We start from the raw sequence: 27,286 nt of genomic DNA on the forward strand, positions 1-27,286 counted from the left end.
CCCATGATCCAGCAAAGTAAGACTCTTTCTTCCATCATGTCGAGCCCCCGCCAAACTGGCCAATGGATTTTCCAACATAAACCTTTCGAAAAACCAATTTTACTCGGACCAGATGCTACCTTCAGGCTCGAAATAAAAGATGAAATTGAGACTGTTATTGAATCTAAATTTGAGGATGTTCCGCGCACTTGGTTAACATTGTACGATGGAGTGAATACAGGGAAGATGATAACAAAGCTTGTCAAATAAGTGATGAATCAATGGCGGTACATATTTTACTATCTTGGAGCTTGAAAATCCAGTTTTTTTACATCTATTTCGAGCGATAACCGCCTCAAATGAACGGCAGTATTCACCGCCACCACGATAGGAGCTCCTGAGTATCACCCAGTTGAATACAGTAATCATAGGAATCGGGACTTTTCCCTCTCCTGGCAATGCTTCAGCTTCGGATCTCGTTTCCAGGCCTTTGAGGCCCCCGCAAGCCAGTATGCGAGCTCACGATGGGGCCAATTCGGTTGTTTGCTCTATAATATGCTCCCATAATTTTATCCTCGTTTCTCGCTTTTCTAGCATAAACCCACGTCTACTCCCTTGGTTTAGCCCATGATGCATACCTCGTTTTAGGTGCGTATTCTGGACAAGCGACAGCCGATAGTCCGAATCACTGGGTATCATTTCTCAGTTCATATGTGCGTGTTGGTTGGGCTCCCGGCATCTCTAACTCCACCTTTTCAGGTTGTCTCTGGTATTGAAAGTTCGTGGTTTTAAGACGTCTGAAGAAGAAAAGACTACAGGCGATGAGCAGTACGGCAGCAAGTGCAGCCCCCACGCCGATTCCTGCTTTGGCTCCACGGGATAAGGAAGACGAAGAGGGAGAGGAGGTGGAAGATGATGAAGGGGTTTGTATGGGCTCGGAGGTAGATGTGACTATTATCAAGTCTCATAACTAATACCTAATGCGAATAGCGTATGCGTTGACGCCAAATAATTCTACGAGGTGAAAATAGCGAATCCAGTCGGTAGTGTAGGTGTACGTCGACGTTGTCGATACGACATAAGTGCAGCCATTCAAGCTATACCATTGGCCAACCAGTTTCCGTTGTTGTGTTGCATGTGTATTGACTGATCATCTACGCGTTGGGCGCGATTAGCATTGCTCATTTACTGGATTGACTTTCGCGCTGATCGATCTCATACCTTGGGCAACACGTCGCACGCGTTTCGGTGACAGTCCCGGCGGTGAGAACGTTCGAATATGCCTCTGATTACCCAGAGGGATAGACGCCTGGCGAGAAAAATGCGCTTGTTCCCGGCTTCCAGCCTGGTGGCTCACAGGCGGTGGTCGGCCTGGGCCCGAGATGCAGATATCGACAATCGAATGTAGTTGTGCCTGCTGTATATTATCCGAATCCGCTGGCTGTGTAGTCCAACAGGTTGAAGTCGCTCAGACAGGAGGGTTCTGGAGTGAACGTGGTGGTCAGCGCGAGGGCTTCAGCCGTGGTGGTTGTCGCCATTGTCGCCGCAATCCCCCATCCAGGACAACGCGCACGAGGAGAAGCATCTTTTAACTTTTTGACGCGGCGAAATCTAAGGACCCGATATTACTTGGCAGATCGGCCTGCGTTGAGTGGTTGGTCAATCAGCGGGGGCTGCGCCGTCTATTTTTTGGCTTTTGAGCAGCTCGTCTAGCTTTACTGATTGGTGCGATTGGTGTTTGTGCGTACCTAGAGGCGAGAGCCACTCGTGCAACTAACTAGTAGCTCGAAAAGCTGCGACCTTAGAGTGCGCTTAGACAAGTAAAACTCCGAGTGCTGTAGATTAGGACCGTGCAAAAGTTACCAGAAACCGACATGTGCTAATAATAGAACGTGAAGAAGTGATATTTAAAACCATTGATTATGTATTTCCACCTAAAGTGGCAAGCGGTCCGATTAACAATTTTTGTCTATCATCATCTATCTCCTCATAACAGGTGCAAAGAAAACGTAAACACAACCCCAAAGGAGTAAGTGTATCTCTATATCCAAGCCATGAATTCCATTAGTCAATGTATTTGGGAAGGCTCTTCAGGACGCCGTCCCGGGTGATATCCTCCATAGCGGTAGTAATTTCTTGGATAAATCTCTTGTCACCTCGCAAATCATCACCGAATAAGCTCTTGACGCTGAGCAGCTTGATCGGGTTGGTACCCCCTTCGTGAGCTAGCGCCTGGAGCTCCTCGAGCATGGGTTCTTCAATGTCGATTGGCGTGCCATCGTCTTGGAATCCCTTAACATAGATGAACCAAGCAGCGGTGGTAAAGCAAAGGCGACGGAATGGGCTAGTAACCCAAATTGCCTCAGCAATTGATGGCATGATGAATTGTGGGATCTTGCCGGAGCCGTTGAGGCAGATACGAGGCAACTGATCCATAATTGTTGGGTTGGAGAAGCGTTCGATGAGTGTTTTACAATACTCATCAAGATCAACGCCCGGGATCGCAGGCAAGAGGGGCTTCACCTCCTGCTGCATCATCTGCCATATGAACTTTTCGAATAGCGGGTTCTCCATGACCTTGTGAACATATTTGTAGCCTGCCAGGAAACCTCCGTAAGAGATGATCGAGTGGCTGCCGTTAAGTAGACGTAGCTTGTGCTTCTCAAACTGCTCAACAGTATGGACATCTTTGACAACCTGAACACCAACTTTCTCAAAGGGCGGACGGCCATCCACGAAATGGTCTTCGACAACCCATTGCATGAAAGGCTCTGTAACAACTGGCCATGAATCCTCAATGCCAAATTCGTCTGCAAGCGATGCTTTGTCGGCGGCTGATGTCTGAGGGGTGATGCGATCAACCATAGCATTGGGGAAAGCGCCTTTTTCGGCAATCCACTCGGCAACCTTAGGGTCGCGCAGGCGGGCAAACGATACAAGCATGTGGCGTGAGATGGAACCGTTCTTCTGCATGTTATCGCATGACAGAACAGTAAAAGGGTTGAGTCCTTGCTGGTAGCGGCGTTCTAGGGCGGCGTAAAGGAAGCCGAAGGTTGTGCGTGGTGCCTTGCTGTTGGCTGGATCAAGGTCGAACTGAATATCAGGGTGTTCGCTTTGCAGTTCGTGTGTGTTTTCGTTGTAATAGTAACCGCTCTCGGTGATAGTGAGGGATACAATGTGTGTGTCAGGGTGTGCCATCTTAGCAATAGTAGCCTCACGGTTATCGGGTGCAAAGATGTAGGAGTTGATGCTGCCGATGACTTGGGAAAAGTTACCCTTGGCGGAGCGTTCAATGAGTGTGTAAAGACGGTCCTGCGATTCCAAGGCATCGCGCATGCCCGCATCAAAGGGCTGCAAGCCAACACCACAAATGGCGTAGTCGGTAACACCGTGCTGCTCCATCAATTTGTGCACGTAGACAGCGAGATGAGCGCGGTGGAAGCCACCAACGCCAATGTGAACGATTCCCTCCTTGACGGCGGCATCACGCGGGTAGGCCGGGATCTTCGTCTTGCCGTTCGCCGAAATCTGCGACAGATTTTTGCTGGTGAGCTTGATAGGTGCCATTATGATCGGGCAATGTGAAGGAATATCAAGTCGTGGATGGGAGGTGACAGGAGGAGGGGTTCTGCAGCTCGTATCGGTGTTGGAGCTGGCAACCGATCCTTTATAAAGCATCCGCAAAGTCTGATCGAGAACTTTATTCTGTCGGGATTCCGAATTCGGCCCGGTGAAAAACTGGACCGCCAAGACCGAACCCACAAGGCGCGTCGATCTCTTCCATCTTATTGCTATAATACTATTACTAATACGTTCCTTACCTTGGAAACACGCTGCTTTGCCTCTGGCTGAACGCAATTAACATTTCAAAGTGATATCATTCCCTGGGAGCAAACCCATCTCCCGAAAGTCATTTTTTGCTGGGATCCGGTCCTTCAAGATCTCCGGGATCAAATCATATAGACGCTAATACTCCTGGCGCTGTCGCTGAGCGAATCATCGACAGTTTTGATAACAAAGAATGACATATGCCGCTTGTCATTTGCTGAAAAACGGAAAACTGGGGAAGCATCTGGCCCACTGCGGGGCCACTGTGGGGCGTGGCACGCTGATGGCACTAAACCAAAGGCGGTGTAACCGCCACACCGCATGGCCGGTCCTTACTAAGAGTCAAACTAAGCTTAAATAGGACTAAGCTTAACTAGAAGAAGCTTAATTGCCAAGCCGGGAACTTAGTCATGTGCGAGCTAAGCGCCCGGGAAGGTGTCACCGCCAAAGAGCTCTAGCTGGGGTCCTCAACGTGGGTCTCAAAAGTCTGATTTATCAGTGATCACTGCTGATTTTTACGGCTGCGATAGCTAGCCCCAGAGTCAGAGTTTTCACCCCGGCCACCTGTCTGGAGACTGGAACGGTCGGTAAATTGCACGTGCCGATCCTTGGTAAGTGCGTCGAGTCACACGGGGTTGAAGAATTTTGTGGTCTGCGATCGGCCAATCAGCACATTTTAGTTTGTGGCGAATGTTGTGTCATATTCTCAACCGTGGGGTGGTATCATTCTTGAAATTCAGATGCCAGTCAGTGGCTGTCAGCCCAATAACTGTAGTTAAGACTTCTATAGTTTAAGCAATCAAGTTTGGATCGGGTCGCACATGTTTTTCAACATGAATTTGGGGGAAAAATTTTTATATTACGTCCAACCTCGTAGTCCGTACTATTATTAGCGCACACCATATCTTATCATAAAACGTTACCGACACAAATTTCATTAGACATAGGACTGACTGATCGGCTAAATTGCTTTTTTAGTACATATGGGTCCATAGGAGGACCTTGATCGGGCTACCTATTTTGTCCACTGGTCAATATCGGGTTTCCTGATTCGGTCAGGACTGTCCCGGCCAACCGCAGATCTGGGAAATTCCCATGTAGTTGATATCAATTGACGTTATGTTTCCTGTACTTGCCGCTCCATGCGATATATTTCCTTCCTCACCTAGATCAAGGCTATCTATCCGGTTTAGGCCTAGAAGATTGAAATTTTGTCCTAGATCCAGAGCAATTGCGTGATTCATATAAAAGTTGGTCTTATTTTTCTACTCACTATTCCTATATTAATTTCCAGTCTGCCTCTCGGCTCTTGTACAATTCAGCACTAGTTGACGCCCGAGAGCGGGTTTTCATCAATACTAAGTGTCCTCTTTAAGCTGCTATACATAGTAGTAATAGCGAGTGATCTTTTGGATATGAGGCAATAAGCAACATTAAATGTCATACATGTGTCAATTCAAACTAAAACATCTATATTGACTTGAATGTTATTGCAAAGTATTGAATTACGTTCCTTACATAAATCGACCTCGGTATCTTAAAGTACCGTGCAGCAACATCCGGAGCCTATCAAAGTTTGAATAACAATATATATATATATCATTTCAAGTAGTGTCAAAATTGAATTTACAAATAGACAGAAACCGGTTGACCTAAGACGACTCAAAAATAGACGGCCAGCTCTTCTTCAACTGGTGAAGAATGCTTTCGAGTGTTGAATTGGCTTCTGATGTCGAAGCCTTGAGAGACGTTTCGGTTTGCCACTGATTTTCAAACACGCGTAGCTGACTAGACAGAGTAGTATCATTGTATTGTGCAAAATCTGTCTTTGCAAGGTACTCGATAAAAATCGACCATCGAGAATGGTAGTAAGACCCGACCAAACCCGCCCAAGACTTGGATGCGTAATCTGAAATCTCTCCATCAGGGCCCCAGAGAGTTACCTGATTACGGATATTATACTCATAAAAGTCTTTGTCCACGTCCTCTGCCCACGAACGAGCCGAAGAAATTCGATCTTTCAGGCTGAATGCTTTGTTTTTCGACAAGACTGTGTCAAGGTCGGTGAGCAAGTCAAGAATATTTTCTCCTTTCTCGGAAATCTCGTGGGATCCGGCGGTGTAAGATGACACAAGATTATTGTAGTAGTCGATAAAGGCGTTTGCCAGTACTTGCCGAGTGACATCGATAATGTCATATTGGAAAGATGGATGTTCCCACAGCCAAGTGTTTCCATTTGCGCCTTTCACCATAAGGTTCCATACATTCACTATCTCCGCAGGGTCGTAGTTGACTGTTGTCGGATTGGGATAAAATCCTGCGAGATCAGTCAATCCTTTAATACTTGGAGCCAACTCTAGTATAGCTTTCGGTGTAACACCCGTGCTTGAGTTAGTGTTGTTGTAGGCTGTTTTTGCCAAGATTTCCCAAGCAGTGAATAGCTCTTGTGGGATATCGCCGTAACTGCCCCAGGTGTAGCGACTATACGTCCAGTTCGAGAAATATTCCACCGGATCGATCGGGTCTGCCGACCATGCTTGATCGAATAGCAAATCCCATTTAATTTCGTTCCCTTGCTCGGATTCCATACTCGACCCAAAGCCAACCAGTGATTCGGACTGGGCAACAGCGAGAGTTGCGTTGATTGTGATATTCATGACTTGTCCATATAGACTCATTGAACCGCCAAAGTCGTTCATTTGACACCATATCCAGGGCTTGCCGTAGTAAGATTTGGTCTGCTGCCAATAAGGACGTGTTTCTGAAAAGAGATCAAGGATCAACATGTCGTTGTTATCCTCCACGCCGCCTAAATACGCTGAAATCCTACTATCAGTCCAGAAGTCGTTAGTTAAAAACAGCCAACCTTGCATTAGCCAAATGGCCGAAGGGTCTGCAGCCTTGAGGCCTTGCCACGTGTTGTAAGATACATTGTGGAGATAACCTGTGTCACCTGATGCTGGAAGGATCTCATTGTACTGATCAAGAGTGTAAATATTGGTCACATTCCCAAACGCATTGATCTGTTCGTTGATTACGCCTTTTTGAAGCTCGGAAAAAAGAGGATCAAATGGATCTAGGAAATTAACTTGCGTGTAATTATTTGGGAACCCACCCCATGTCGCGCCTGTAGTAACGTTGGCTTCCGGGAGGACCTGCGAGATACCCTCTGGGACAAATCCAGGGAACGCAGGAAGAACAGGCGTGATGCCAAGTTCGACCATACGTGCGACAATTTTCTTTTGTAGTTCAAATTGTTTGTTGATCCAATCGAGAGGTAAGTCGCTACCTCCCCAGGACCCTTGGATATTGCCGAAGCGATTCCAAGGCTGAAACGCCGGGCCGCTGAAAAATGGAAGAATCAAATCATCCGTCAATCCGACTCCCTTGAATGCCTCTCGCAGAGTATGCTCGTATCCAACCCACGCGAGAGCCAGATTGATACCGTGGATGGCGGCCCAGTCCAACTCTAGCTCCCAATCTTCCCATGTCCAGAAGGCAGCAGTATATCCAAAGGTAACTGCGAATGTATCAGTGACTATGCATTTTGGATAAATAGAACTCGTATTACCTGTATTCAAGTGATATCTCCACGGAACAATGCTGGAGCCTCGCAGTGGCGTGTCTAATTTTGGCAACGGATTGGGAGCTTTGTCGAGGAGACTCCCGACAAACCAGTAAATATCTACGTGAGCAATTTCCGTTAAATAGCGCCGAAGACTGGTTATTTCTGTAAGTGAGATTCCTAGAGAGGGTCTACGGAACAGCTTACCCTGTTGCTAAAGCACTCAACGAGTTTCCGTGGATAAGAATCGTGCCATTTGGGGCACTGGAAACTTCAAAATTGTCGTTTTTGCGAATATAGTCACCGTCTTGGGTCCCGAAACTGGCATTCAGAGAAAACGCAAAGCTATCAACGTGATCCGGAAGTCGCCGTTTGACCAAGTCCTGGAGACCATCGGTTGAGACTGCCAGGGAGGACTGGCAAAGAGCGCCCAGCAGTGCCCCTACTACTGCGTGGTAAAAGCGCATATTGATGAACCGATGAACTTTATAACCTTCGAAGGATGATGATGGCGAACGGGAAGCTAAGGCGGAGTCCAGGTATTTAAATACTACCAGGGTCTGTCTCCTGATGGATAAGAGCCAATAATATTGAAGACCGAACTAATTTACAGTTCTTATTGCAAGTGTTGATATTCGCGTTAGTTTTCTTATGGAGAAACAAGCCATAATCGGGGTTGCATTCGCTATCTCCTCAAGATAGCTTGATGCTAGAATAATTTCGGATCGAGGGGGACCTATCACAGGCAGTGGCTGTTGTCTAGCTTGCCTCGTTCGGGCAATTAAATGTCGTTGTATTCCTGTAGGATCGCTAATGTACTTTCTTCAGCCCGTAAGACCTAGACAGGGCGATAGGATAAGGCTTCAGGTTGATGCATAATTTCATCGTTCGCTTGAATACTGCTCTCGATGTCGTGAAATCGGGGGCCAAAACATACAATCATTGGAATCATCCACGTAATCTACCGGTTGAATCATTTGTTCCAACTGCTTAATCCTTGGTCTACAATGCAACTTTCATGTTCTCAGTGTCTCCTATGTAGTAATAATAATAACGCATTATTATACAGGCGTTGCTATTTCTCTACTTTGCTCGATACTGTAGGTAAAGGAAGACATCATCCGGGGAAATCCCCACGGTTATGTGGCTTCGGATTTTACATTCCAGGCATTATTTTGATTGAATATTAATTAACTGAAATGAAATCTCTAGTCTTACCGAAAGTATGTTTACCTACGAATGGAATACCACCTTGGGAGGCACCAGCCGAACTGAGCGGGAATGGTATTACCAACACTGAAACCGCCCATAACAAATCGGAAGCTTAGGCTTCGCTCGAATTGGAGACATGAGCCGCCAGCTGTCCCAGATGCTCCAAGATAGACTAGTAACGTATTAGCGTCGTTGCTAACGTCCTAGAGTCGATTGACTGCTGCTGTGCTGCATCCATACTGGCCACTTGCAGAATTAACCTTGGTACCTTGGCCGCTGCGGACGAATCCGAATCACAGATACTTGAATTCAAGAATTGACAGATTCCAGAACAAGACTTTTGCCTATTTGGTGACACTACACAATCATAACCAGTTCGGGATAGAATGTCCTTCTTCTCGGTTTTGGCTGCTGTTAGCAGCTTAACTGCGACCGCAGTGGCCACGTCGCAAATTGTTCCCGTCACTGAAGATTCGGTAATACATCTTGTCTTAGCACTGCTCTTGGCCCTCGGTTTTGCTAATAATTACCCCGCTGACAGGGCTTTTGGTTTGGTAATTTCACAGTCGGAAACTCCACGAATCTGAGCCTGCTGGTCGACACTGGTTCCGGCGACATCATCATTAACCCAGGCTTGTACAAAGCCGGTTCGAATGCCGAGAACCTCCACGAAAATTTCGACAATTCTTACGGGACTACCCAAAGCAACGGCGGAGGTACAATTGAAGTAAGATTGCTTCGTCCCGATTCTGACGGATAGAGACTCTGACAGCCTGTAGATTAAGGGGCCTCTGTATTCGGACATAGTGTCCATTGGCAAGCTGAGCGCAAAGCAACACATTGGCGCCGCAAATAACCAAACAGGAATTCCGCACGATGGAATCGTTGGGTTCGGGCCCTCTTCTACCGAGTTTCCCGGGCCAAATGCCATGGCGTTTGTAGAGACTCTTTGTCGAGATGGAGATCTCTCTGAATGTCGCTTCGGTCTTGCACTAAACAGCAACAAGACAGGCTCTTTGATCCTTGGGGAGGTAGAGCCCAGTCTATACAAGAATAACTTGTCGCTGGTGCCGTCTAGCGAGTCATGGACAGTTAATGCGGATATCTATGTCGATGGGTCCATCTCCAATTCGGATACTTCGGTGGTTATGGACAGCGGCACAGCGACCATTGTTGGGCCAATCGACCAAGTATCGGCAATTTTCAACTCTACTGGCATACAGGGAGTGCGTAGTGGGGGCTCATTGTTTGGCTATTTCCCTTGTGATAAACCGCCAACTCTGGGAATTGGGCTGCCCTCGCAGTCTGACGCAGCAGCAGCAGCCAAAAAGCACTCACCTTTGCTCAGTACTACCACCACCTTGTTTAACATCAGCTCGGATCAGTGGGCCATAGCCAATAATGGCCACAACAATTGCACAGCCTTATTGAGTGGGCAGGACTTTGGGGAGTCGATTTGGATTTTCGGACAAGGTAAAAAGCGCCAACTCTTTTTGCTTTTTTTTTTTTTTTTTTTTTGAAGATAAAAATGCTGATGCACATGAACTCTACAGCCTTCTACACTGGGTTATATGTTGACCATAACATGAAAGATTCAGTGATGGGCTTTGCTTCGTTGGACTCTCCTTAGCCATTAACAAATGCGACTGCCACCACCTCCTCGGCTTCAAGCCCATCTCAACAAAGTGCTGCGCAGGACAGTAGCGTTATGAGGATGAAAAGAGCGGTTGGACTTTGTGCTGTAGTTGCAATTTTGACGGGCGCAATCCTGTGCTGATGAGAGTTACTGTCGTCTGTTGGTGTATTTTGAGGTAGACTACTTCATATTTATGATGTATCGACATCTCCAGACACAATTTTTATGTCGGCAAGGACGTCTATTTTAGCTGTACATACAATTATTGAATTTCTTCATCAGCTCATAGTTTTGGATGTCTATTTGCTTCAAATGTTTCAATGTATCGTTAGTATATATACGCGCACATCAATGATATATAAAGGATGCTGTACATGTAGGCATCCACATGCTCATTTTCAGGCTTTGATGCCAGTTCCGAATCCGCGACCTTGGACATCCCTCTATCGCGACGATTTCATCTCTGCTGAGGGCAAAACCCTGACCTGACGTTGTCGAGTCTACGCAAGGGTGTGGTTCTGGTGGGGAGAACATGACGGAACCCGCTGCCGATTGTCGGTTAAGCAAAAACCCGACGAAAAGTCCTCTATCCGGCCTACTCATTATTATTATTAATAAACAAAATAGTACATTGAAATACACAGTGATATTGTGGAGCGCACCAGTCGGAAGATAAATATGCGGGGAGAGAGGAGAGGGCAGACAGAAATAGGCCGGGCCAATAATAGGTGCTGGCTGAAATATAACATCGGGCCGCCGACAACTCACTGACTAACATATGCGGTTGTCTCTTCTTACGTCTCCGGCCCTGTAGCGATAGCACTTGCGCCAGGGCTTTTTGTCCTGTTTTTCGTCAAACGAAAGTAATGTCTACTACCAGGATTTCAGAACCCGGTGATCAGCGGGCGTTTACGTATTTTGTCGGAGTTGGTCTGAGCCACTCGCTGTCACCCCCGCTACATGACTTTGTCGCCAACTCGCTAGGACTCGGATGGAAGTTCGTGGCCCACGAGTGCGACAGTGTGGAAGAGGGCATCCGACTGTTCCGGCAGCCCAGTTTTGCCGGCGGCGTGGTCACCATGCCGTACAAGACTGCGATAATGAAGCACCTGGACGGGCTGGACGAGCAATGCATCAAGATTGGGGCGTGCAACAACGTCTATCGGGCAGCAGATGGCTCGCTGCGAGGGGCCAACACCGACTGGTGCGGGGTCGAAGGCTGCCTTGCCACGGCGTCTGATGTAGGCAAAGGTAGGCCAGCCCTGATTGTTGGCGCCGGGGGCGCTGCACGTGCTGCTATCTATGCGTTGCATGAGCGGTTGGCCTGTAACTTGATCTACGTAGTCAATCGCGATAAGGACGAGGTGGCCGCGTTGTTGAAGGACACTGCGTCTTACGGGCCGGGTCTGTCAGTCAAGCACCTGGACTGTCTCGAGGCCGCAAAGAATATTGGACAAGAGTCTGATCCGTTCTATATTGTCGGGGGTGTCCCGGATTACGAACCCCAAAGTGCTGCGGAACTGGAGGGGCGTGAAATTCTCGTTCATTTCCTCAAGAACGCGCGCCAACCAGGAGTACTGCTAGATATTTGCTACAAACCCCGCAGGACACGCACCATCAAGCTCGGTGAGCAATATGGCTGGCATGTCGTTGACGGAACCATGGTGATTGGCCGCCAGGTCTATGAGCAATACCGGCTCTGGTGTGGCGAGGCGACGGCCAACATGATCCCATTGCAGGAAGCCTGGACTGTACTGCAGCAGGCAGCTGAAAAAAGCACTGCTATCAATTTCTGACTCGATATCCAAGGATCCTCCCGGGCGAGAGTAGGATCGACAGGGCTGAAACCGAGGAGATGGAACAATCAAGCTGTCGCGATAAAACCGTAGGATTTGTGTGTTGCTGCAGGAAGCGAATGCGACATCACGTGCTGCCGATCGCAGGTGCCAGGAGGTGCAGATCGTCGGAGAACTAAACTTGAGTAGCAATGATAGTTAGCGGTGAACAGAAAGTGTCCTGAGAGCAATCCCCAGTTCCGCATATAAAAACATCCTGGAGTAGTTGTTGTCCGGATGTCGGTCCCCCACAACGCGATTGCGCAATACGTACATTAGTGTCTCCCGGCCAGCGTCTTCCGCCCTGAGGCTGTTTGTTTAGCCGTCATTTCCTATTGATATTTGGCTGCGCAACTGTCGCTATCTTTTGATTGATGCTCGTTGCTCGTTTCTCGTTGTCGCTGCTTTGACGAAAAAAACACACATCGAATACGGGTCTTATGACAACTATCTTGCCAAAATGTCGTGCGCTCCAGCAATTTCGACCATGTCCCTCGGCCGTGCCTGGGTGCACCAGATGCCGGAGAAGCTGAGACAGGCTGGCCTGGCAGGCTTCCAGGGAGTCGAAATGTTCTACGAAGACTTGGAATACATGGCCAAAGAGGCATACGGAGACTGCAGCAGGCCGGAACACATCCTCGCCGCGGCTCGACAAGCGCGCAGCTTGTGTGATGATAACGGCTTGGTTGTTATGGCCCTGCAGCCGTTCTGGTTTTATGAGGGCCTGATAGACCGGCATGAGCACGAGCTTAGAATCGAGAAGCTCAAGCTGTGGTTTCAAATTGCTAAAATCTTAAATACCGATCTGATCCAAATACCGTCGAATTTCTTGCCAGAGAAGCACATCTCCGGCGACCTTGACTTGATCGTGAGCGATTTGATCGAAGTCGCCGACCTGGGGCTACAGCAGAGCCCGCCTATTCGATTTGCATACGAGAGTCTGGCGTGGTCCACATATATCAACACATGGGAGCAATCCTGGGACATCGTCCAGCGAGTCAACAGGTCCAACTTTGGTTGTTGCCTTGATACCTTCAATATCGCTGGCCGGGTATGGGCGGATCCAGCAAGCCCGACGGGCAAAACGCCCAATGCCGATGCTGATATAGAAGCATCGCTGGACCGGCTTCGACGGACAGTCGATGTCAGGAAGATATTCTTTCTACAAGTGGTCGACGCTGAGGAAATGGAGACGCCGCTGATCGAGGGCCACCCGTGGCACGACGCTGCACAACCATCGCGGATGTCGTGGAGTCGCAATGCACGACTCTTCGCGTACGAAACCGACCGCGGTGGTTATCTCCCTATTCTCAAAGTGGCCCGAGTGATCTTTGAAGATCTCAAGTATGAAGGTTGGGTGTCGATGGAGCTCTTTTCTCGAACGATGACAGACCCTAGCCCTACTGTGCCAGAGGAGCACGCCAGGAGAGGGATTGCCTCGTGGAAAAAGCTGAAGTCAGATTTTCTGGGCACCAAACCCACAATCACGCAGTTGGCCGGTCGTTTGTAAATAGGTTTTCTGTAATATAATTATTTTGTTCACTTTGATCTCCTGCGCTCAAACACCTGGTTGTGTTCGATGGAAAGCCAAGGAGTTGAAATCTAAATCACTGGTTAAGAAGCCGAGATTCTGTGCAAAGTCCGCGACTTCGCCGTCATATCTTTATTCTGTCAGTAAAATTATACTGAAATCTAATGCGTAATTTGTTACCTTCGAGGTAGGACCATGGACGCCATGTCTTCGAACATTGCGTCAAAATCATCCTTTTCAAGGATAGATGAATTGGTTGGGGGGTCTGCAACCAAATAGTTTCCAACATTCATCGCATTCTGCTGCACAATGGTCTGGCCATAAGCTCGTGATACTACAGAAGAAAGGAAAAGTAGCAAGGTATCTTACCGGGTTTGGGTGTTCCGAAATAGCCATTCCAGGAACGTTGGTGAGCGGCGAGGCCGTCACGGTTTGCGCGAGAGGCCCTCTCGCTTGTTGTGACCTCATAGGTGAGGGCGCGACGTCACTTGCAATCGCCCCAGGGCGTCCGAATTTGTACTGTTTCTGGAAATTCTCTAGGAATCGAAAGCAACGCATGCGGATTGAATGGTTGAGTTCATTGGATCCCGAAACCTGTAAGCGGCTGACATAGGATTGGATCTGAACAGCAAACACCACGATCAACGGATTTCCAAACAGCACACTGTCTGCCTCGAAGCATCGGATGAGGAGTTGAATGGTCCAGTTTACAGTCTCCTCGGCTAGAGGCATAATCTGCATGCCCCTGTTTTGTGCTTGTTCGAGCAAAACTAAAAGGCTGAATTTGTACGTCAAATGAAGTAACAGTATCGGTGGACTCGCGACAGTTGATGATTGCAGTTGGTGCTGTTTCTTCAAGTTGGAATACCAGCTTCCAAGATCTTCGATCTTATCCCGAAGTTGCATGGCGCTGTAAGTGGTGAGATGGAACGGCGGCAGCATTCCTGCAATTTGGTTCATCAGATTAAAACAGCTAATACTTCGGAGGGGTTGTTTCCCCTGACTGATAGATGTGTCATGGGACAGAGGGATCCACGGTTCCCATTCATCCAGAGCGCTTTCATCAAGCTCGCCCACTTGTGCATCGGGGAATAGAGGCGGCTTGCACAAGTGTGTCGATAATATTCGGTCGAGGAAAAAACAACCCTGTATTGTATGCTGATACCTCTCAGAGCGTCGACGATCGTCGAGGCTGACGTCGACTAGCATGCAGAATACTTGTGACAAGAGAAGCCGGGCGACACTCAGCCGTCTCATCCCGATGTTGAATAGTGCAAGGATGATCAACGCCTGCGCATTGCCGATCGAAAATGCTCGCTCATTCCCGTTTAAGCACAATCGAATGTATGCCTGGATGCTGTCTGGATTCACAGACCCTAGTGAACTGGACAAACCGCCCATTGTTGCGGATGTGTAAGCGATTATGGCCCACAAGCAGAGCCGGTATCCTTCACGGTCACATCCAGTCTCATCGTGGGATTCGTCATGATATAAAGCGCGCAGAACGGTTCGCCGTTCGAGGATGGGAAACCAGCAGTGTGTCGTTCGGAAGTAATAGTCCACGATTTCCTGCACGTTGTCTGGGAGGTTCGGCGGCGGCACGTCTAGGAACTGCTCCAGTCTCTCGAACGGATCGCCAGGTGGCTGGTGCTGGACGGCTGGACTGGCACTTTCGATAGGAGGTAGCCTGAGCGCTCTATCGGCGCCTGAAGACGGTCGTGGTGTGTCATTATCGTCTGCAATGTTGAGTAGATGGTCGAGGTCTTTCGCTAAAGCGGAGGACCGCCAGATATCCGAAGCCTGCTCTAAGTAGTCGCTATCGGCCATGTGGCCCACCAGGTGTTCTCGCAGCACCCTTCGCAGCTTATACTCGCCATTGGGGAGGGACTGCTGGAAGAGGCCCAGCAGGGCCTCTACTCCTCGCACATAGCCGGTCGGGAGCCCTCGTTTCTTCGCGGGTGTGCCGTACGTGCAAAGCTTGCCCAGGCTGCGGCATGTCGCGCATGAGGGCTGCTCGCCATCGCACTTGGACTTGCGTTTGCGGCATTGGTCACACGCCTGGTTGATCCTCTGTCGCTTGGATGATGACGATGAGTCGTGTTCGGCCATGGCAGCACATTTCCTGCTGCCAGCCGCGCGCGCCTAAGAATATTAGCGAACAGAGAGACAAGCCCAGCGCGCGCCCGGAAGCCTCGCTCCGCTGGCCGGTCACGTGCCGCCACCCCGGACCCCGCAGGAAAAGTAATTATCCGGCGCCGCCTCTTCCTTCCGCGCCGAACTCAACGCAGGTTTGTACGGCCAGACAGACCTTGGAACGTTCTTTGGCGGTGCTGATGTCTACCCCTGCTGTCTGCAGTGATGAATGCACGGTCGCTCAGTACCACGCCGTCGGTAGGTAGCAATGGCAATGGCAATGGCAGCGGCACTCTCAGTGGCGCCCCTCCGATCGGCGAGGCTCAACTCTCCCAGAAGCGCCGTCGTGACTACGCCCAACTAGAAGACGAGGACGAAGACCCAGGGTCCCCGGCACGAGCTACTCTCCGGCTGCGCAGCTCGTTAGCACGCGATTCAACTACCTTTGCCAGCTTGGTGCCTCCGCCCACCAGGTCTCCGCGACTCGAATCGCTCGACGATCGCCCATTCGGCTCTCCCCTGCAGTCGCGACGGCACCGTGGAGACGAGAGCATCATCCTTGTTGGTTTTTATGGTGTCGGGAAACGAACTTTGGGGCTTATAGCGTCGGGGGCCCTTCAGAAAGAATTTGTCGACTACGAAGAGGTGTTCAAGGCGCACACGGGTCAATCGTCAACGGAATACCTTGAGGCCCGTGGCTTTACTTCTTACCGCGCAGTCGAGGATGAGCTTACAGCCGAAGTTTGCCGCACAAAGCGGCAGGGATGCGTTCTTGTCGGGTTCTTCGTTATGCCGAGTAATCGCCAGCGCAAGTTGCTGGGGTCGCTGGCGGGCTCCAACCCGATAATACATATCCAGCGCGACTTGAACCATCGTTCCGACAAGGCTCACCCCAAGGATGGCCATCTCGACCAGACATATCGCATGAGTGACAAGCTGCATAGGAGGTTTGCTAGCTACGAGTTTTTCAACATCACGCAACTAGCTACAGATGCCAAAGCACCTGGCCCGCTTAAGTTGAAAGGAACCGAAAGAGAGTTTATTCGCTTTCTACACCGAGTTCTGCCTCACCCCGAAACTCCATCCTATGCCGCTGACCTCTGGTCGAGGCCCTACACCTATGCCCTCCAGGTCCCTACATCATGGCTGAACGACCCGCGTGCTGACTTTACCGAGTTGGATTGCGGCGCCGACGCAGTATCGATAACTGTTGATGCTACCTCGGATGATCAAGAAAACTTGTACTTCCAGCTGTCACGACAAACAGCCCTAATACGCAAACACTCTCACGTTCCAGTCATCATCGACCTGAAGGCACCGGTGACGATAAGCTCTGCAGGCTACGTGAATCTGTTAGAACTAGCTCTTCGCCAAGCACCAGACTTCATTGTAATATCCTTGGACGTCGATAATTCGTTGGTGGAAAGATTAGAACTAGCAAAAGGTCGCACCGGAATCGTAGGCAAGTGCCATAGGTCACTTCCCGTATCAGATAACTGGAATTCCAAGGAGTGGCATGATATCTACGAAAAGGCAGAGGCGCTGAAATGCAGTGCCGTGCGACTAACGGGAGAAGCACATTATTCTCATGACAGTCTCGAAAGTATCCGAGTCATGCTTGAGGCACGGAGATTGGGTGCTATACCTACTATTTGCTACAATTTTGGACAATATGGTCTATCATCTGTGTGCCTCAATTCCATCCTCTCTCCGGTAGTCTTGCCATCCAAGTCTGCGGATGGAGTTACACTCGTGGAAGCACAACGTGCTTTGTACTCCTCCTTCATTCTGCCTCGAAAGCACTTTACTGTGTTTGGGCGGACAGTCTCGTATAGCTTGTCTCCTGCCATGCACAACGCTGGCTATGCGGCGTGCGGGATGCCACATACGTGCGATTTTGTGCAAAGTGACAATGTGACACAAATCCATGACCTGCTCAAACGCGAGGATCAAGGCGGGTTTGCGGTCTCTCTCCCATACAAGACTGAGATTGTACCAATGATGGACGAAATGAGTGAGGATGCCCGAATCATCGGCGCCGTCAACACCGTTGTCGTTGATCGGGTGACGACGCCCAATAGTCCACCACGAATATACCTCAAGGGCTTCAATACTGATCATATTGGATTTAGATCATGCATTGAACGTAACCTTTCGCCCGCCAATGCTATCCGCCCCCAAAGCAGTGCGCTCATAATTGGTGCCGGCGGAATGGCTCGCGCGGCCATTTATGCCTGTGTGCAAGCTGGCGTCAAGAACATTTGCATTTTCAACCGGACCACAGCAAATGCCCAAAGACTTGCAGATTACTTTACCGCCGCCTGCCCAGACACATCTCTTTATGTTCTCGATACTCTGGCAACCATATGGCCTACACATGTTGCCCAACCAACGATCATCATATCATGCATCCCGACCCATGAGTTTGCCGGAAATGACGCTCCTGATATTCTGATCCCCGAACATTGGCTAAATAGCCCGACAGGTGGTGTTTTTGTCGAGGTGAGTGTGGTATGGCCCGGCCCTATTCGTTTTATACTAACACGCCACGTTTTCTTCAGTTTGCATACAAACCACTAATTACCAAACTCGTTGGCTATATGCGACAACGCAGCTCTCAAGGGTGGATCGTCGTCGACGGATTAGATGTTCTCGTTGAAGAAGGCATTGCGCAGTTCGAAGTTTTGACTAAACGGCCTGCTCCATCCCATATCATACGACGAGCAGTGCGGGAACAATATGCAATTACTGTAGATGCATCATCTCGGAGAAGCGATTTAACGGCTTGAAATGATACCTTTCCGCCTGGCTTCTTTTCCTTTTCTCCTTTTTTTTTTGGATCGGATTATTGCGTTTTGGCAACTGGTATTCCGGAGTTCTGTGCGAGTTTTCTTCGTTCTGCTTGGGCATACTATACCGGTCGGTGTGTTGGTAATTAGACATTCGAGTGGCGCAATAAATCATCCCTACTTTCTGGAAAAACTACTATTTAATAGAAATGCCCCGTAGCCGCCATTGATGTTATCGCAACGACCCTCTTCCGAAACGGTGGTGCTGCTATCCGTCGGCAAAGTCTTTCGCCGTCCGGAACTACTCTTTTCGGCACCAATCCGAAGGCCTCGGAGACATAGCCGAGATACAAGACATGTCGATAGCCTGATGCGTATGTATATGAACCAAACCAATATAAAACCTCCAGGAAAGAAAGAAAAACACCTTACAAAGCGAAAGGAAAATCCTACTATCATGCCTTCCATCCTCCTCATTAATGGCCCTAATCTAAATCTTCTCGGCCTGCGAGAGCCGCAAATCTACGGATCCGCTACTCTGCAAGACGTTGAAAACACCTGTCGCGAACTCGCCACTCAGCATGGAGTACAGCTAGAAAATTTTCAGAGCAACCATGAAGGCCAGCTGATTGACCGGATCCACGAGGCTCGCACCAAGGTTGACATCATCATCATCAACCCAGCTGGGTTCACACATACCAGTGTTGCGCTCCGCGATGCTCTTTTGGGCGTGGCAATCCCCTTTATTGAAGTGCACATCTCGAATATTCACACCAGAGAGAGCTGGCGACACCATAGTTACTTCTCAGACAAGGCGGCTGCCTGCATCATCGGACTAGGGACGTTTGGCTATGAAGCTGCCGTACAGCATGCAGTGCGGAATTTGCTACCCAAAGCTGCTCAATCCAGCTTATAAGGCGTTGAAAAATATTTGCATGTTTAGTCCATGTTATTAATTGGTGGTGTACAAGTAACGCAATAGCGACATCGAGCTGGAAACATGGCGACGTCATAATCTGGTATCCACAGTTAACTGAATATTATAGACAGAGCAATAACAGCTACGAGAGAAGTCTTTCGTAAGGCAAAAATACCTCGACCTCGTCTTTATGTAATGCTTAATGAATATCGGAATCAGAAGAATTACAACAGAAGGACCATAAAGTGTTCATCCCATTCATAATATGCTGAGGCATGACTGAGAGATGCTCTGGTTAGATTGATACAAGACTTGGCATCGCCCGTCGCCATCACAATTTCCCAGAGGAACCCCGCATCAACGTTCTAGTAATTTTTTTTTTTTAGCACCGTCTAAAAACGACTTTTTTTTGGTCGTGTGTCCATGATATCATGTGCTTCCAATAGCTTTGAGCAGCCTGGGTCGGGTTCGTTCAACGTTGACGGTCTTGGAATCCGAGCACGACTTGTCCATGCTTGAATTCGGCCGGTTCTTCCAACAGAGGATTGATTTTTTTGGCCATTTCTACCAATAGTGGAGAGCCGTGAACGCGCTCCATGGCCTCCTCGTTAGAGAACCTTTTGTTAAAGAGCTTGTCAGCGCCAATACCTGTCATTTGGAGAGCCGAACAACCATACTTTTCAACCAAGACCACATGGTCTAGCCCATCCGCTGTCTTTGTATGAATGGCGTAGATGTGCCAAACGTGGGGGTCGGTTTTCTCGAGTTTCATAATAACAGGGTTCACGGCCTCAAAAAACTGAAACGTTGTTCGTCAGAAAAATGGCCGTTATAGCAGAAAAGTGTCTTCAAACCTCCTGTAATTTGTCCGGCTGGAGAGTAAACGACTCCATGACGTGGACAAACTCGCTGGACGACATCTTGTCGAGGAATGAGTGTGTGTTCAAATGAGCGTGATTGTGGGCGCAGTGTGCCTGGTCGAGTCAGGGTAAGCGAGAGGAGAAACAAAGAGGCGTGTTTTTGTTGCCATGGGTTGCCCGCCTCAGGCCATATTGTGTCACGTGCGGCACAAAGAAGCCCTGAGTTTCTTCACGCAAAGGGCATTCATTCTGAAGAGTTATTAGCCGCTGCAGATAGTCTGATATTGGTTTGATGGGAGATTTACCCTGGAAACATCAACGGTTATTTCACTGCTCCCATAATAGCGGTCGTAAGTATCAAATATTTCGCCCTGAGAATCTTTAGAAGTGAGTAATTGCACAAAATTGAATTGCAATAAAAGACAATCACTGATATAAATATAGGAACATGTCAGACTTAACTTTCTGCTTGAAGCTAGTATTGAAGACCTTCACAACCGATGATAGTCCACATGTGGTCCTTATCCATGATAGAAAACTAACCTCCCTGTGTTGTCACAGGAAGCAATCTTGCGAATTAACCAAAAAAATTTCAGATTTTATACTTGACCGATTCACTGAAAGAGCGTTATTATCTAGTATCCAGGTTGTGATCAGCAACAGGTTTCAGGTGCCAGTCGAGACACACCAATACATGCTCGACCCACTCGTTACTTGAAAGAATGTGAATTTATTTGTTATACAATTTGCTGACTGAACCGAGGTGGTTAATCAATATTATTAGGGTTGACCATCCCCATTGCTACCAGTATTCAAAATACGCTGTTAGTAATTACGAGCCTGCAAAATATCAAAGTGACCCGTAATGATCTGTCAGGCTCCTTCCTCACAGGCTCACACTAGTATCGGCGCTAGTCCTAATACAGCTCGTATCGCTAGAAAGGGTAAAAGAGTATCACTATACACAGTAAACCTAGTCGAGCAGTCCACATTTCCCTAAAGAGACCCATATAGGGACGGCGAATTCTTGTTTTTACGGTGATACCGGAGATATCGGAGAGACGGAAATGCCAGGTGAAAGCATGTTCACATATAAAAGAGGCGGGTATTCTCATAACTACTTCGACTTGAATTGACATACCACCCTCAAGGACAGTTTGTTATTGTACGCCATGTCTCCTACCAACCGTGCCTCCTGGCTCACTACCAAACAGTGCCCAGTCAATGTTGTCGATTCTGCTCCTTACACTTCTCCCATTGCCAACGAACTGGTGATCCGAACAAAGGCCATAGCCTTAAACCCAGCCGACGTCGTTGTCCAGCAACTGGGAGTACTATTGACTCAGTACCCTGCCATTCTAGGCTGCGATGTTGCTGGTGAGGTAGTAGAGGTCGACCCTTCCCTTTCAGATACGTTTAAAGTGGGTGATCGTGTTACTGGCTCTGCTGCTTGTGTGCACCTGCGCGATGGAAACTACTGCTACTCCGGGTTTCAGGAATACGTCGTTCTGAAAATGCCTTTCATTGGAAAGATACCCGAAGGTGTTAGATACGAAGAGGCTGCAGTGCTGCCGCTAGGAATAAATACCGCTGCTAGCTGTCTATTCTCCGACAAGACGTTAGATCTGAATCTTCCTTCCAACGAAGGCAAAACGCTGGAAAAGAAACAGACGGTACTGATCTGGGGTGCCAGTAGTAGCGTTGGCTCTTGTGGTGTGCAGCTGGCTACCCACGCCGGATACGAAGTTGTCGGTGTGGCGAGCGCAAAGAATCATGAGATGGTCAAGCACCTCGGAGCCCGCGTTTGTTTTGATCAGAATGACCCCACAGTCGTGGATAGCATTGTCAAATATCTACAGGACAAGGATGTCGTGGGAGCATTCAGCTCTGTCAGCAGCGAGGCCGCCTTGGATTCCTTGTGTGAGATTCTCGATCGAAATGGTGGGATAAAAGTAGTAGCTTCAGTGGTACCTGGCGCAGAACAAAAGGCATCTAGGCAAGTGACAATCAGGACGAATTTCACCACGGACATCGAAAAGAATTCTTTCACGCGCCCTGTGTGGAAGTGGCTCAATAGAGTCATGGATGAATCCAAAATCAAGTATCTTCCACAGCCGGAAATCGTTGGATATGGGCTGGAAGATGTACAGAAGGGCGTTGATTTGTTGGCAAAGGGAGTGAGTGCCAAGAAGTTGGTTATATCGATGTAATTAATTTCGTTCGCCATTTCTTGCCGGGAATAAGATTGATGCCCTGTTTATTAAATTGGAGAGCTTGAATTATGTACACACGGCCTTATGCTATTTGTTAGAACACACAATTACTTCGGTACATCCTTTTAGACTGTAACAGGGGCTCCAAGCAAAGTGACAACGTTTGATTACCAGTGTAATCCATCCACTCTTGTAGCCACTTTATTGTAGCTTGAAGATTGTAGTAACAGGTGATAGGCATGATTTTCTTTGTAATCCTGAATTTCATAACGTCCGAAACCATCTCACAGGCAGTGCCAAGAGCGGCTTGGGATATTGTCCTTGCTTGGTGGTCCCTCTCGTCGTTGCCGGTTGGAAGAATGCCGAGAGTAGTTCGATGTAGTAAAAAGAGGCACCTAATAGTTTCGCACGTCAGTATTTGTCCAGAATATTTCCCCTCGTTGCCTCAAACCTGATACTAAGAGCCACCGGGGCACAGAAGGTGTTCTGCCTCTTGCTGCTTTCAAACATCATGTCGCCTAAAAAGGTGCGAAGCTTGACGTCGAGGCTTGCAAGCTCCGACAATGCACTTTCCTTGTTTGTTTCAGAGACAGACTGTGTGGTACGTAAAATTAGATCAAGGAAAGAGATGACTTGTGCCCGACATTCAAAAACATCGTCATCTTTTGGGCTGACATTCGATGATGCTGGTGATATTGGTGGTTGTGATTCAGGATAATACTTTAATCCTAGTTGCAGGGGAAGCCAAGACCGCATACCGGGACACTCTGTTCGTGGAGGTGATTTGATGAGGTCTAATTCGATTAGGATGAGCCTGTTCAACAATTAACTGCCGTGTAAATAGATTTCTATAGCACGTTCATACCTCTCGAATATTGCGATCGCCGAAGTAAGGTTTCGTCTTGCAATCTCTGTCTGCTGGGTGTCAAAGCATTCTACTGGGCTTTGTGACGTTTTTAGTGTCGCTTTTTTAACCCCAAGAATTTCTGCCAACAGATGACAGGTGTTTATAGTGACGTGGGCCGCTTGTGGACGGGCGCAAGAATATTCGCAGACGGCGATGAGAAATGCCGCCTGGATGAGAGGAAGTGAGTTGGATACCGTAGCGTGAGCTTGGGCGAAGAGCGATTTCGTCGTTGCATAGAGCCAATCACGAGTCACAGATGACAGCTGCAGTGGTCGGTCTAGACAGGGTAGGGCTGTGATGAGGCACATTGCTAGCAGGAGAATGGAATAGTCGACTGGCGGCACATCGCTTGCTCGCGAGCTTTGCGATAACGCATCCTTGAAGAGCTCCGGGGAAATTACCGGGCATGCTTGTTGGAATGTTTCAAAGTAGTACTCGATAACATCTTCCAGAGTCCGGCCGGTAAGCTTGAAAATGCTCAGCACTTGCTGATTGACAGATCTGTGGATATCTGTGGAGCCTTGCAGAGTAACCTCAGGTACGGGGATAGCAGAAGCAATACATGGCGCTGAGGCAGAAGCAGACCAAGGAGGCGAAGGAGGTTGGAGGGCTACAAAGTTTCGTCCGGGGTTGTACTTCCGTTGGCCCTTCTTACCGAGAGCCGTAATATCGTATATACACTGCAGATTGCGAGCTGCACAGAAGCTGCACGCTGGCAGAGCCTTGTTGCACGCCCTTTTTCGCACGTTGCAGGCGTGGCAGACGAACTTGGCGCGGGGGGTCTTCGGGCGTGTTTCGGCCATCCTGATAGTAAATCCGAATGTCGGATAGATCAAATACCTGTTTCGCGGCTGATCCGCTACAACAGTGTAGATGCAGACATAAAGTTGACCAGGGAGAAACAAAAGTAGAAGATCACGATGGTATAATCAGAAGGATCACATCTTTCGGCCGCCGCTAGCTGTTTCCGGCTACGCGTACTGTAGAACTGAATTACCACTACACCAAAAAGGGTCCCCGACGGAGATCTTTTATTTGGTAGTAATAATATCCAGTTTGACACGTACTGATGATGATCATGGGACTTAGTCCGTTGGCCGGTGTTGGCTGGAACACTATACAAATCATCAACCCTTGCTATGTCGGCCGACGCCAACGCCATGGGGATGCGATCAATTGTCGTATATCGGATTTACGGTCGATGTATTCCGTGTGATCCGGGTCGGAGATGGAATCCTCTTTCGGTCGTTCAGTATATATCTCCGGTAAAAGTGTCTCTCTCTATTGCACAAAAAATACATAAACGGTAGAACCTGCTTCGACTCAGGTATCTAGATGGATGTCAACTCAAACGACAACAATAAAAACGCCACAAACACATATCACGAAAAATACTTGAGTTTTTCAGCACGAGGGACACTATGCCCTCGAAAATAAATTTAAATATGGCAGCTAAATCAGGAGAAACAACTGCACAACTGCAATGTGTGCAGAAGGGCGGTCCTCTCCAGGTCGTACAAGTGCCTAAGCCCAGCGTGAAGCCGGACCAGGTACTCATCCGCCAGGCTTTTGTCGGTCTGAACGGTTTGGACTGGAAGCAACGCGACTCCGGAATGTTCATTTCTCGTTGGCCACACGTTCTTGGTGTCGAAGGCGCTGGCGTGATTGAGGTCGTCGGTTCAGACGTCAAGCATCTTCAACCTGGCGACGAGGTGATGGCGTGGGAGGTCGGAATGGCACACGGCGAGGAATGGGGCGGTGCTTACCAGGAGCATCTCGTCATGCCGGTACGCTATGTTACTAAGAAGCCCAACAATATCAGCCTCGAACAGGCCGCCTCGCTGCCGTAAGTACTTGGATCACACCTTCTACCATCAATGTGGCACCTACTGACTACGAAATGCACGCACAGAGTTTGCTATATAACGGCTATCTGTGCTATCTACTGTCTTGGTTTAAACCTTCCAGTTGCATATCTGCAAGGGAAATCAGAATCCAAACACGCTCCCTCGTCTGTTCTCATCTTGGGTGGCAGTTCGTCAATTGGCGCCAACGCGATCCAACTTCTTCGACTAGCATACCCATCCATGCCCATATTTGCAACCAGTTCTCCTCATAATCAGGCCCAACTGATCTCTCTGGGTGCGACGCAAGTATTTAACTACCGCAGCCCAGGATTGGTGTCGTCAATCAAGGCTGCATCGCCGGACGCTGCCGGTGTCGACATGATCATCGATTGTCTGGCTGCCGGCGCAACGCAAAGTGATATTTGCGATTCATTCGACCCTAAAGGATCTAAAAGATACTCTTCTGTTATGTCTGGAATCACAGTTCCGGTTCCAGATGGGGTCACAAAATTCGAGGTCAATGGGATGATCCTCCTGGAGATTGAGGGTGGAGAGCGGGTTATTCCAGCACTGACGGACTTGATCGAGGGCGGCAAATACCAGGTGCCGTTGCCAGTAAGTATAGTGGGAAATTCTTTGTCAGAAATTTCCGATGTCATGGACAAGGTTAAGACCGTCAGTGGAACAAAATTGGTTGTGAAATTGTAGCGCGATCCAGAATCAACAAGTATCCATCGCGTTGAAAAATCTCGGCACATGTGCTATAAGAAGATCAATTATTGTTTATTTTCCCTGATATGTTACTGCTGTCTCTATGAAGTATCAGGGCTTCAATTTATATACGGTCAACGTCTCCGTTCGGAGTGACCATCGATGACGTCATATTTTAATATTTCACTTTAATATATATAGTGAACAACTATTTCTAAACCGTGCGATTACTTTTACAGATTTCAGCCGAAGACAAGAATCGGTCGAATTGAAAAAAAAAATGTCGCCCAGGTCTGAGAGTGTTACATCACGCGCCCCAACAAAGTCTTTAGACATACATTCCGAGAGTGATAGAGGCCAAAGGCAAGATGAAGAGATTGAAGAGGAAGTATTCGGACGGTCGGAAGATGATATTGGGACACCAGATACATCGTCCACCTCAAATAAAGAGAGACAGCGTGGGCTATATGCTGCCGGTAGAGGCGGTTATAACGCGCTGAAAATGTTCAATGGCCAGGTATACTCAGGCATGACGGTGGGTTCCTCACATGAATGGGACTACGACCAAGGACTGTGGAAGGAAACCAAGATTGAACCCGACTTGTGGAAAATTGACTACCAAGCGACGAAGCGGCGTGCTAGAAAGGCACCGAAAGGAAGTGGTGTACCTGTTGGTGCACAATATCATTGGTACATTATCGCTCACCAGGTAAGTGAGTGTTATCAGTTTATATTTGATGAAGATATCACTCACCGGAATTTTTGTTTCGGAGCCGCAGTATGTGGAAAAGACAGATGAGAATACTTACGAGACCCATCTTCTTGGTTCCAAATACAAGCTAGCACACAAGTCCGCATCTGAAACGTCGTGGTCTATCCCCACTGTTAAAGGTCAAAGAGAACAGGAAATTAACCTTCTTGAAGATGCCAAAAGACGAATTCAAAACCTCCCGCCGGTCTTGGCGAGTGAGAAGGTGAAAGAGAGAAAAAAGGAAAAAGGGCAACAAACACTAGACAAATTGTTCACTAAAAGGAAAGGTGCATGTAGTGATGAAGGTCACCAGATAAATAAAATAGCCAAGCTTAGACATGATAAATGACTATCGACTAGTTGATCATCAAGTGAGGTCTGAACCAGCATAGGTTTCTAGTAGCTCGATATTATATGCTATCTTGAACATGTTGGTAATGATCCGACAAAGAAATGATAAATTTTGAGGTTATACTACTAGAAAAGCTTTTTTAAAAATAGAACGGTAGAATAAAGCGAATTATCAAGGTTGTAATTGTGATATTGGATGTGCAATATATGTACGTACAG

The 27,286-nt window shown here is 48.3% G+C and overlaps 10 protein-coding genes across 10 annotated transcripts; 5 read left to right on the top strand and 5 right to left on the bottom strand.

Moving 5' to 3' along the window:
* Positions 1-2,043: 2,043 nt before the first annotated feature.
* TRUGW13939_04906 (uncharacterized protein) lies at positions 2,044-3,546 on the bottom strand (the record flags this gene model as incomplete). Its single annotated transcript, XM_035488071.1, has 1 exon — positions 2,044-3,546. One exon carries the CDS (start codon positions 3,544-3,546, stop codon positions 2,044-2,046), a length of 1,503 nt encoding a protein of 500 aa, XP_035343964.1.
* Positions 3,547-5,459: 1,913 nt separating this feature from the next.
* On the bottom strand, positions 5,460-7,839 carry TRUGW13939_04907 (uncharacterized protein; the record flags this gene model as incomplete). Its single annotated transcript, XM_035488072.1, has 3 exons — positions 5,460-7,327; positions 7,379-7,527; positions 7,580-7,839. The coding sequence occupies 3 exons, from the start codon at positions 7,837-7,839 to the stop codon at positions 5,460-5,462; spliced, it is 2,277 nt and encodes a 758-aa protein (XP_035343965.1).
* A 1,131-nt stretch (positions 7,840-8,970) lies between these two features.
* TRUGW13939_04908 (uncharacterized protein) lies at positions 8,971-10,214 on the top strand (the record flags this gene model as incomplete). Its single annotated transcript, XM_035488073.1, has 4 exons — positions 8,971-9,060; positions 9,126-9,311; positions 9,364-10,057; positions 10,138-10,214. 4 exons carry the CDS (start codon positions 8,971-8,973, stop codon positions 10,212-10,214), a joined length of 1,047 nt encoding a protein of 348 aa, XP_035343966.1.
* An 872-nt stretch (positions 10,215-11,086) lies between these two features.
* TRUGW13939_04909 (uncharacterized protein) lies at positions 11,087-13,453 on the top strand (the record flags this gene model as incomplete). The annotated part of the gene is made up of 3 exons (XM_035488074.1): positions 11,087-11,971; positions 12,378-13,399; positions 13,447-13,453. The coding sequence occupies 3 exons, from the start codon at positions 11,087-11,089 to the stop codon at positions 13,451-13,453; spliced, it is 1,914 nt and encodes a 637-aa protein (XP_035343967.1).
* Positions 13,454-13,613: 160 nt separating this feature from the next.
* TRUGW13939_04910 (uncharacterized protein) lies at positions 13,614-15,695 on the bottom strand (the record flags this gene model as incomplete). The annotated part of the gene is made up of 3 exons (XM_035488075.1): positions 13,614-13,716; positions 13,767-13,900; positions 13,956-15,695. The coding sequence occupies 3 exons, from the start codon at positions 15,693-15,695 to the stop codon at positions 13,614-13,616; spliced, it is 1,977 nt and encodes a 658-aa protein (XP_035343968.1).
* Positions 15,696-15,944: 249 nt separating this feature from the next.
* Positions 15,945-18,508, top strand: TRUGW13939_04911 (uncharacterized protein; the record flags this gene model as incomplete). The annotated part of the gene is made up of 2 exons (XM_035488076.1): positions 15,945-18,221; positions 18,281-18,508. The coding sequence occupies 2 exons, from the start codon at positions 15,945-15,947 to the stop codon at positions 18,506-18,508; spliced, it is 2,505 nt and encodes an 834-aa protein (XP_035343969.1).
* Positions 18,509-18,965: 457 nt separating this feature from the next.
* Positions 18,966-19,424, top strand: TRUGW13939_04912 (uncharacterized protein; the record flags this gene model as incomplete). Its single annotated transcript, XM_035488077.1, has 1 exon — positions 18,966-19,424. One exon carries the CDS (start codon positions 18,966-18,968, stop codon positions 19,422-19,424), a length of 459 nt encoding a protein of 152 aa, XP_035343970.1.
* A 475-nt stretch (positions 19,425-19,899) lies between these two features.
* On the bottom strand, positions 19,900-20,347 carry TRUGW13939_04913 (uncharacterized protein; the record flags this gene model as incomplete). The annotated part of the gene is made up of 2 exons (XM_035488078.1): positions 19,900-20,226; positions 20,282-20,347. 2 exons carry the CDS (start codon positions 20,345-20,347, stop codon positions 19,900-19,902), a joined length of 393 nt encoding a protein of 130 aa, XP_035343971.1.
* A 1,112-nt stretch (positions 20,348-21,459) lies between these two features.
* On the top strand, positions 21,460-27,065 carry TRUGW13939_04914 (uncharacterized protein; the record flags this gene model as incomplete). Its single annotated transcript, XM_035488079.1, has 7 exons — positions 21,460-22,464; positions 22,979-23,101; positions 23,461-23,588; positions 24,816-25,253; positions 25,320-25,873; positions 26,205-26,674; positions 26,745-27,065. The coding sequence occupies 7 exons, from the start codon at positions 21,460-21,462 to the stop codon at positions 27,063-27,065; spliced, it is 3,039 nt and encodes a 1,012-aa protein (XP_035343972.1).
* TRUGW13939_04915 (uncharacterized protein) lies at positions 22,583-24,210 on the bottom strand (the record flags this gene model as incomplete). Its single annotated transcript, XM_035488080.1, has 4 exons — positions 22,583-22,587; positions 22,672-22,895; positions 22,952-23,314; positions 23,366-24,210. The coding sequence occupies 4 exons, from the start codon at positions 24,208-24,210 to the stop codon at positions 22,583-22,585; spliced, it is 1,437 nt and encodes a 478-aa protein (XP_035343973.1).
* Positions 27,066-27,286: the final 221 nt, after the last annotated feature.

The sequence above is a fragment of the Talaromyces rugulosus genome, chromosome III (assembly GCF_013368755.1).
Source record: "Talaromyces rugulosus chromosome III, complete sequence".
Taxonomy (NCBI): domain Eukaryota; kingdom Fungi; phylum Ascomycota; class Eurotiomycetes; order Eurotiales; family Trichocomaceae; genus Talaromyces; species Talaromyces rugulosus.